At 48.1% G+C, this 10,314-nt stretch overlaps 1 protein-coding gene across 1 annotated transcript in view; it reads right to left on the reverse strand.

The window, feature by feature from the left end:
• Nucleotides 1-5,340, reverse strand: part of Smchd1 (structural maintenance of chromosomes flexible hinge domain containing 1) — a 101,420-nt gene extending 96,080 nt beyond the window's left edge. The window contains exon 1 of the mRNA XM_027397834.2: nt 5,077-5,340. Within this exon, the coding sequence (XP_027253635.1) occupies nt 5,077-5,253 (177 nt within the window). The 5' untranslated portion in view covers nt 5,254-5,340. The remainder of the gene's footprint in view (nt 1-5,076) is intronic.
• Between the last annotated feature and the right edge of the window lie 4,974 nt (nt 5,341-10,314).

The following is a 10,314-nucleotide window of genomic DNA, read 5'->3' on the forward strand; positions in this document are numbered from 1 at the left end:
TTTAAGATTAACATCCTGGGCATAGGAGGTGAATACCTTTAATCCCAATACTCAAGCAACAGAAGTAGATGGATCTCTGTATGTTTGAGGCCAGTCTGGTGTACATAATGAGCTCCAGGCCAGTCAGGGCTACACAGAGAGACTCCATCTCAAAAAACAAAACGAAAAGCCAGAATTCAAAATTGAAAGAATACTTTCTGCTATGTCTCTTTTTTGTACCACCACAATGCTGAAAAATCCTAAGTCAAACATTCACGTTCTAAATTGAAGCCTGCCTATACTTTTCTCCACTGAAGACAGTTTTTATCTAAAAAAAAAATCTCCTGGTGGCACACCTTTAATTATATTACTCAAGAGGCAGAGGCAGGCAAATCTGTAGCCTGGCCTACAGATCGAGTTGCAGGACAGCCAGGGCTATACAGAAAAAAGCCCTGTCTAGAAAAACAAAACAAACTATACACATAATGGGGAGAGAGGTGAAGGCTCAGCAGTTAAGAGCATTGGCTGCTCTTCCAGAGGACCTGAGTTCAATTCCCAGCACCCACAGGCAGTTCACAACTCCAGTTCCAGGGGATATGGCATCCTCACACAAATATGCAGGCAATACAGCAATGTGTACATACACACACACTAATAATGAAATAAAATTTAAAAAAATATATGGTGCGCCGGGCGTTGGTGGCACACCTTTAATCGCAGCACTCGGGAGGCAGAGGCAGGAGGATCTCTGTGAGTTCGAGGCCAGCCTGGTCTCCAGAGCAAGTGCCAGGATAGGCTCCAAAGCTACACAGAGAAACCCTGTCTCGAAAAACAAAAACAAACAAACAAAAAAAAATATGGTGCATGCCTATGACCCCACCACTCAGAAGCTTAAGGCAGAAGGATCAGAAGTAGGAAGCCAGCAAGGACTACATAGTAGAACCATATCTTTTAAACAAAAATAAAATCGAGCTTAGTCACATGGCTAAGAAGGTCTGTACCGGTAAGTCTTACAACCTGAGTTCAATGCCCAGGACTCACATGGGGGAAGGCAAGAATCCATGCCTACAAGCTGTCCGTCCTCTGATCTCCACACATTCCCAGTGGCATGTGCATCGACACATACAGACACTCATACAAATAAATCTAATAGGTTTTTTAAAAGCAGTATCTTGCATATTTGAAAACTGTTAAGAGTAAATTTTAAGTGTTCTTGTCCCCCAAAGTAAAAACTCATGTATGGTAAATGGTATGATTTAAGATGGACACAGTAGCTACGCCTGTAATCCTAACACTTGGGAGGCTAAGTGAAGGTCTGTTCACAGTTTCAGACTCGCCTAGGGTACAAGGTGCATACTAAACCAGAACTAAACACCAGGATGCTCGATCAAAAAGAAAGAGGAGGAAGAAGTGGAGGCAGCAGCAGGAAAGAGAAATATAATTGTGGGGAGTTTTTTGTTTGTAATCAAAGTGATATAAAGCTGGGTATGGAGTCAGGGAGTTCAAGGCCAGCCCAGAATGTGTTCTGGGGCAAACAAGACAACACATCATCAGTTCTACCCATTTCACTTCTTGTTAAGCTCTGTGCTGGTTAGTTTTTGTCAACTTATTTTCTTGACTGATCTGGCAGGGCCCAGTCCACTGTGGGTTGCATCACCGCAGGAACAAGGAGTGGGCTGGGGGGGGGGGTTGTGGCTGTGTGTGTGTTCGTGTATGTAATAAGCAAGCTGAATAAGCCAGGGAGAGCAAGCCCTTGAGCATAGTCTGTTTCAGTTCCTGCCTTTAGCTCCTGACCTGGTTCCCCTCACTGGATGTGTACAGCAAATCCTAAAGTTGCTTTTCACCAAGATGTCTTGTCACATCAACAGAAAGCAAACTGGGACAACTATGCAATCTTGTATGTAATTTAGGTGCCTGATTCAGCCCCTTCATCTGTGTAGTGGAAACAATACCATAGGATGTGTAGTGCATAGAAGGCAGACCCAGGGGCTGCAGATGGCACTGTGATTAAGAGCTCCTGCTATTCTTGCACAGGATCTGCTTAGTGCCCAGCACCTACAGGTGCTCACAACTGTCTGTAATTCAGTTCCAGCGGATCTCATGCCCTCTTCTGGCCTCCACAGGCACCAGGCATTCGAGTAGTGCACGGACGTACATGCAGGCAACACTCATACGCATGAAACTAAGTTTTTAAAAGGCAGACTGATTTTTTAAAGTTTGTTTTCCTATTTTATACCTAGTTTTTCCTTTTCTTATTACTTCTCCCCCCCCCTCACTTCTATTCAGATTTAACCTTCATCAGCTGTAGAATAAACATACAAGATAAAGGGAATTAAAATAAATATTTTCCTTGATGTCAAGCTAGAAATTGAAAGGATTGCACGATTCCTATATTAAAAAGGAAGCAGAAAGGTACAACACAAAGTACAGGGGTTCTGGGTTTGGATACTAACTTCTACCTTTTATTATCCAATCTATCTAAGAGAATTAGACATTTATTTCACTGAGGGTAGGCAGAAACAGTACATTTCCAGAGGGAAAGGAAATTCTTTTTGAAAAGCAATTTAAAAATAGATATCATAAGCATGACACCGAGTCGGACTGTGGTGGTGCATGCCTTTAATCTCAGCACTTGAGAGGCAGTGGCAGGCAGATCTCTGTGAGTTGGAAGGCAGCCGGGTCTACAAGGGACTTCCAGGACAGCCAGAGCTGTTTCTTAGAGAAATGCTATCTTTTTGTTGTTGTTATTAGAGAAATGCTATCTAAAAAAAAAAACAAAAACACAACAAAACAAAAAAGACACACATGGTGCTTTAACACTTATGACCCCAGACAGAAATAAGAAGATCCTCAGTTTTCTAAATAAAACAAACAAGTAAACAAAAAAAGTTAATACATACATACATCTCACTACTAGCCTTTTTTGGCTAAAATCAAGCATTAAAAAAAAAAAAAAACTGGACGAGACAGAGACACACCTGTAACTTTAACACTATGAAGTTTGAGGCATGAGGAATGCCACAAGTCTGGGGTCAAACTGAGTTACAAGGAGGAAGGAAAAAGATGGGGTGGGGGTGTGGCCCAGTGATAGAGCACTGGGAAAGAACCAAGTTGTTTTCTGCCTGCCACATGCTCCATGCACACAAAGCATATGCACACATATACAAAAATGTAAAGAAAAAACAAAAACGTTATGAATTCAAGTGTTTATTGTAGCAGTGCTAAAATGACAATTCTGAAAGTAAATTTCAATTGTTGTGTAAATAGTGGTAACAAAGAGATCATCCCTGATTCTATAAACCCCATATTAAGATAGACACTTCCGGGGCTGTAGAGTTAAGAGCACTTGTTCTTGCAGAGGACGTGGGTTTGATTCCCAGCACTCATATGCCAGCTCACAAGACACTTCTTCTGGTCTCTGAAGGCACCAGGCATGAACCAGTGCACAGACATACAAGCAGGCAAACACCCATATACATACAATAATAAATACATAACATTTTTTTAAAAGTAAAATACTCTCCTGACAATATTAAATGAAAAAAATAGAAACAATATAAAATATGTATTACAGTGACTTAAAAGGAGGGGGATTCACAGGAGTTAATGCTGCAGCTCTGTAATTTTTAATTAAATTGCTAGCACTGGGAAACATGCAGCGCTCCTGGCTAGCCTTGGCTAAGTATGAGAATCAGTCTTAAGACACTGTGATAATCTACCACCACATACACAGGCATAAAATGAACTTCACAGTTTACCTAGTTTTTTCCTAATTAACGTATCCATTCCAAACTGTGTGGGCGGTTACCATGTGTCAAGACACTGGGAATAGAGCTCAAAACAAAAGAAAGTCCACCTTGGCAAAGTAGACCTCAATCTGGGTTGTTTCAACAACTGTACAAAATTATGTCCTAGGCCAGTGTTCTTCCACCTGTGGGTCTACACTGGCTGAATGACCCTTTCACAGGAGTCGCCTAAGACCCTCTGAAAACATAGATATTTACATTACAATTCATAACAGTAGCAAGGAGCTGCATTAAAAGGTTGCAGCATTAGGAAGACTGGAACCCACTGTCCTACCTAGGCCATTCCTAAACTTATTAAGTCTTCTAGAGGCAAAACAACACTTAAAATTTCCTTCTCTTGAAGCTGTTTCTTTCTGTGGTTAATTCTGACATTACCACATTTCCTTCTTTTAAAAGCTTAGAACCCAGAACGGTGGCAGTCGGGCCTGTGACTACCAACACTGGACAGCAAAGGCAAGATGATCGAAAGTTCGAGGCCAACCTAGTCGACACAGAGACTTCTAGTAAGACCTTGTCTCAAAACCCCACAACATCACTCCCTTCAAACGTCCTCACGAGCTCAGGTGCAACAGTAACACCACCGACCCGAGAAACACCCACCACGCAGTTTAAAGCAGGTTCTGCTACATAGTCGTTCATTTTCCAAGCCCGTATACACATTCTTTGTTGTCTCCATGGACACTTGGGGCTAGTTCAGGAACTCCCAAGAAGGTGGGCGCTCAGAAAACCAGACGCTACGCAGACCAGCCCAACTCGAGAGTTACCGTGTGTTAGAATCTTGCAGGGACCCGGGCCAGGCAAACCTTTCTGACACGACAACCCGGGAAATGACTACATCCTCTCCTCGAACCTGGGGTGCCCGGACGGACTCCCGGAATTTCACCACCTCTCAGCATCGCAACCCTCGCTGACTGTACAGCTGGATACAACTCTGCGGTCTACTTTTGGAAGTTACAAACTACAGGTGCTTCTCCTACAGGATGCTGCACTCACTGCCCGGCGGCCATCCAGCAGTTGCAAAACCCGATAAGCGCTCTCCCTCCCACCCCCAAATTCTGAGGTCCCTAACGTTAGGCTCACGAAGGGGCGGGGACCCCATCCAGCTTGGCTGCAGCCGGACTGGCCGGGGATCATCCGCAACGCCCCCCCCCCCCTCGCCCGGCAGAGGCAGAGGCGGAGGCCGCAGGACCAGGTCTGTCTGACAAGTTTATGGCGGTTGGTTACCCTCGCAGGCCCCGGGCCACCTACCCCGACCTCCGGGCCAGCATCCCTCCCGTGCCCCGGGGCGTACCTGACACACGGAGGCGCGGAACCCAGCGTAGCCTGCGCGCTCCGGGACCTGCAGAGCGCGATCCCCGAGCTCCGACTCCTTCCCGCGCCGGTCAAACAAGTACACCGTCCTGCAGCCGTCGTCGCTCCCGGAGCCCGCCGAGAGGCCTCCGGGATCGCGGGCGCCCGTCGAGGCCATGCTGGGGTTGGGGGGGACAGAGAGCACCCCACGGCCCTCGGGCACGCTTCCCGGAGACGCCGACTCCGCGCGCGCCCTGCCCGCCTCCCTCCCTCCCTCCTCCCTCCCTCCCTCCCTCGGCTTCCAGCCGCCGCGGCTCGGGGCCCTCGGCCCGCCGCGCAGCACTCCTCGGCTGCAGCCGGCCGGGGAAGCGGCAACCCGGGAACCGATTCAAACGCTCCCTGGGCCGGGGTGCCGCACGTCACTTCCGCGACTCGCGGACGCAGGGACGCGCTGCGCGCGCGCCTCGGGCCGCCGGGCCGCCGCCGCCGCCGAAGCGAGCCTGGTTCCGGGGGACCTGAGAGCAGGCCGCCGCCGCCGCCGCCGAGAGCCGCTGCGCAGGAGGAAGAGAGCGGCGGGCGGGGACCGGGCGAGCCCGGCAGGCTGCGGCGGGGCGGGGCGGGGCGGGGCGGGGCGGAGCCTCAAGCCCCAGACCACGCCCCCCAGCGACTCACGCGGACCTCGGGGACTGGCGAGCGGCGGGAAGGCCGCTCCCAGCGCCCCGGGGGCCCTCGCGGGCAGGCGGCTCGCAGGCGCGTCGCCCCAGGGTGTGTGCTGGCTCAGGCTCCAGGGTCCCGCTTCCTCCTCCTCCTCCTCCTCCTCCTCCTCCTCCACCTCCTCCTCCGCCGCCGCGGCCGCCGCGCCATGCGGTCTCCAGGGCGCCGCTGAGTCGAGCGGACGGCGGTGGCGGGAAGCGTGGGGGGAGGGGACGGGGTCGCGCGGGCTCCCGCGCCGCACACGCGCGCGTGCCAGCGGCTGGCACGGTGGCCGCAACACCCCGCTCCGCTTTGCTGTCCGCTTGCTTCGCGATCGGTCGTGGGGGGCTGGGGGTGGGGTTGTCAGGTGGGACCGAGGAGACAAAGCTGGGCCTCGAGGAAGAACCAGGGCTCTGACGTCACCGCGGCCGCATTGCTCGCCCCGGGTTTGCCGGGCTCCGAGGGCTGTCAGTGGCGGCTGCGGGTCCCACTCTGCGGGTGCAGGTTGACGGGACTAAGCTCCGAACCCACTCGCAGAGGTTGTTAGATTTCTCCTAAGTGCGTAATGTGTAGGATGCCCTCCTCGAAAACTTTAGCAGCATTATGGGGGTAGTGGGGGGGGAATGCGCTGCTTAACTATTCTGATGGCACTAAGGAACAAAAATGACCTGGCGGAGGGCTCGACTTGCTCTCTGGTTCTTAAACCTGGCTTTTTTGGCACTTGAGAGCAACGTGTAAATTAACGAAACCCGAGGTAATAATGGTTTAGGGAGTTCCTTTAGGTTTACCAGAAGTTGGATCAGATTTAAGTGTGCTGTTTTAACGAGGTTTGCCGAAGCCTTTATGATTAATGATAAAGTCAGGTTCACAAAGTCGGTGCACCTTAGAAATAGACCTGGTTGTTGGCACCAAGGACAGAATTGAAGGGTTGTTGTTGGTTCGACATACTTTATAGGTAGAAAATGAAACGTAACAAAAGTGTGAAGGCATGTATGTGTTGGGCAACGTAAATAGCATGTCTGGGAGAGAGAATGGGGCAGTAAATGGTATGTGAAATTGTGACCCGAAGCCATTCATGTACCTGGAAAGGAACAAGGGAGACAGGAGACCAAAAATTAACCCCCAGCTATCATGAGATTTCTGTAAAGTCTCATTGTATAGTTTGTTTTTTGTCAGCTTCCTGTGCTTCACAGGCTAACCTCGAACTTTGATCCTCCTACTTTCACCTCAGGCATGTCGGGGAAGGGTGAGTCACTACTCCTAGATGAAATTTCACATTTTTATTTAAAAACTCACTTAACCGGCCTGGTGGTGAGGTGGTGGTGGCACAGGCCTTTAGTCCCAGCACTTGGAAGGCAGAGGCAGGCGCATCTCTGTGAGTTCGAGGCCAGCCTGGTCTACAAGAGCTAGCTCCAGGACAGGCTCCAAAGTCACAGAGAAACCCTGCTTGAAAAACCAAAAAAAATAAAAGAAACTCACATAACCTCCCGGCAGTGGTGGTACACAGCTTTAATCCCAGCACTTGGGAGACAGAAGCAGGTGGAACTCTGTGAGTTGGAGGCCAGCCTGGTCTACAGAGTGAGTTCCAGGACAGTCAGGACTGTTAACACAGAGAAATCTTATCTCCAACTCAACCCTCCACCCCACCACTGCATCCCCCCACAAAAAATTCACATACCATTTCCTTCTATCCCTTTCTGTATTTGTTTGATTTAAACAACTCAAGAAAAACAAATTAGCAGTCTCGGTGCTTAGGAGGCAAAGGCAGGCAGATCTCCGAGTTCCAGGCCAGCCTGGTCTACAGATCTACAGGGAGAATTCCGAGACAGCCATGGCTACACAGAGAAACCCTATTTTGAGGGGGTGGGGGAGAAAAAAAATTGTTTCTCTGAGTTAATGAGCAAGATTAATTGCCTTTGTGGCTCAGCAAACTGGGACTTAACAGCCAGAGGATCAACAGGGCAATTCCTCTGTAATACCAAATTATAACTCTCATGAATACAAATAGAAGCACTGTATGTATACGAGTGTGTGCCTGTGAGTGCAGGTGCCCCTCGGAAGTCAGAGCACTAGGATTCTCTGGTGTTGGAGTTGCAGGTGGTTCTGAGTCACCAGATGTGGGTGCAGAGAATCAAACTTTCAACATCAGGTCCTGATGCGCATGTTTTGTCTGTTTGTTTTCATTATTTAGAGAACACTTTATTTCTGTAATCAAGCCCTCATAGATAAGAACTTACATATTTCATACAGTGTGTAATTCCTGTACTAATAGAAAAAAAATAGGCTTAACGTTTCTAGACCAATATTGCTATTATTGTGATGCCAATTCAACATGATAAATTAGGATACTTTTTCCAAAGTTGGCAGCATGGCTAACATCTCCAAAGATTCAAATCAGATATGTGTATATACTTATATTAAAACAACAAAAGTATTGTGTTGTGCATCAATAATAGCAACAGCTATCCCAGGTTCAGCTGTCATTTGAACAAATTTGTAGAGACATCCAGCACAATCCCAGAAAACAGCACAGTTCAGTTACTGTTGGGTCTGCTACCTGGCACCATTTTTTTTTTTTAATTAGCTTCTCAGTTGTCACCTGAAAAGAAAAATTTCCGAGTAACATTATCAAAAGCAGCTCTGAGAGGCCAGCAGTGGTGGTGCATGCCTTTAATGTCAGCACTTAGGAGGCAGAAGCAGGCAGATCTCTGATTTCAAGGCCAATCTGGTCTACATAGCTACATAGTAAGACCCTGTCTCAAAAAAGAAAGAGCTCAGGACTAGGGAGATAGTACAGCAGTTAAGAGTGCTTGCTGGCCGGGCGGTAGTGTCGCAAGCCTTTAGTCCCAGCACTTGGGAGGCAGAGGCAGTCAGGTCTCTGTGAGTTCAAGATCAGCCTGGTCTACAAGAGGTAGTTCCAGGACAGCCTCCAAAGCCACAGAGAAACCCTGTGGAAACAAACAAACAAACAAACAAAACAGAGTGCTTGCTGCTCTTCCAGAGAACTTGGGTTTGATTTGCAGCACCCATATCAGGTGGCTAGCAACAGCCTATGATACCATTTCCAAGGGACACAGTACCCTGTTCTGGCCACTGTAGGTAGGCACCAGGCAGACGCTCAGTGCACATAATCCATGAAGTCAAACAAATCTTTTTAAAATATAACAACAACAAAACCCAGCTCTGGTAAAGCATAGTCATTAGTACATGCCATAAAGTGGGTACAAGATGTTTTACATCTTTGGAGGTAAGATACAGTACTGTCCTCCATCTTTAATTGTCTAGCAAAGGACCCAAGGGACAGTAGGGTACAGCTGTAAAGAAATGCACTCTCTTAGGTGGGATTTCCTTTCATTTGTGGCATAGTTCTAAGCATTAACTCTTTGTGAATGTCATCTACAAGCTGTTAAAATAAATAAATTTCTCTAGAACAAAGCTCCACAACCCCTGAATTTGTTCAAAGATAACCAACTTGGTGGAGGCAAGCAAGACTCAGCCTCACTAGTACTTGGTTGTTTTTATGTGGAGCCTGTGTGGGAACGTCAACTGGAGAGATGTCTAAGTAGTTAGGAGCACTCATTGCTCTTACAGATAATCCAGGTTCCATTCCCAGTGTCTACACTACACAGTGGCTTATAACCATCTTCAACTAGTTCTAGGGAATACAATGCCCTCTGCTAGCCTCTGTAGGCACCAGGCACACATGTGGCACACATACATGCAGGCAACACACACACACACACACACAGTAAAAATAATGACAAATCTTAGAAATCTTAGGTTGTTGTACTTGGTGACACAGGCCTTTTTTTGTTTTTAGTTTTTATTTTTGTTTGGAAACAGGGTTTCTTTATAACAGCCCTGGCTGCCCTGGAACTCACTCTATAGAAGACCAGGCTGGCCCCAAACTCACAGAGATCCACCTGCTTCTTCCTCAGGAGTGCTGGGATTAAAGGCTTGTGCTACCAGCTCAGTGGTGGTGATGATTGGGGCAGTGCAGCATATGTCTTTAATCCCATCACCCAGGAAGCAGAGGCAGGCCCTTGAGTTCAAGGCCAGCCTTGTCTACAGAACAAATTTCAGGATGGCCAGGACTACAAACACGGAATCCTTATCTTGAAAACAAACAAAAAACACCTTGTTAAAAGTGGGTGTGATGAGCCGTGCGTGGTGGGCATGCCTTTAGTCCCAGCACTCGGGAGGCAAAGGCAGGTGGATCTCTGTGAGTTCCAGACCACTCCGGTCTACAAGAGCTAGTTCTTGGACATCCTCCAAAGCCACAGAGAAACCCTGTCTTGAAAAAAGAGAAAAATAGAGAGAGAGAGAGAGAGAGAGAGAGAGAGAGAGAGAGAGAGAGAGAGAGAGAGAGAAAGAAAGAGAGAGAGAGAGAGAGAGAGAGAGAGAAAGTGGGTGTGGTGGTAAATACCTTAGTCCCAGAACTTGGGAGGCAGAGGTCTCTGAGTTCAAAGGCAGCCCAAGCCTGTTGAGGTGGGCTCAGTGATGTACCTACCTACCATTAGACTGGGCTGCTTGGGTCCCTAACATA

This window comes from Cricetulus griseus, chromosome 2, assembly GCF_003668045.3.
Source record: "Cricetulus griseus strain 17A/GY chromosome 2, alternate assembly CriGri-PICRH-1.0, whole genome shotgun sequence".
Lineage (NCBI taxonomy): Eukaryota > Metazoa > Chordata > Mammalia > Rodentia > Cricetidae > Cricetulus > Cricetulus griseus.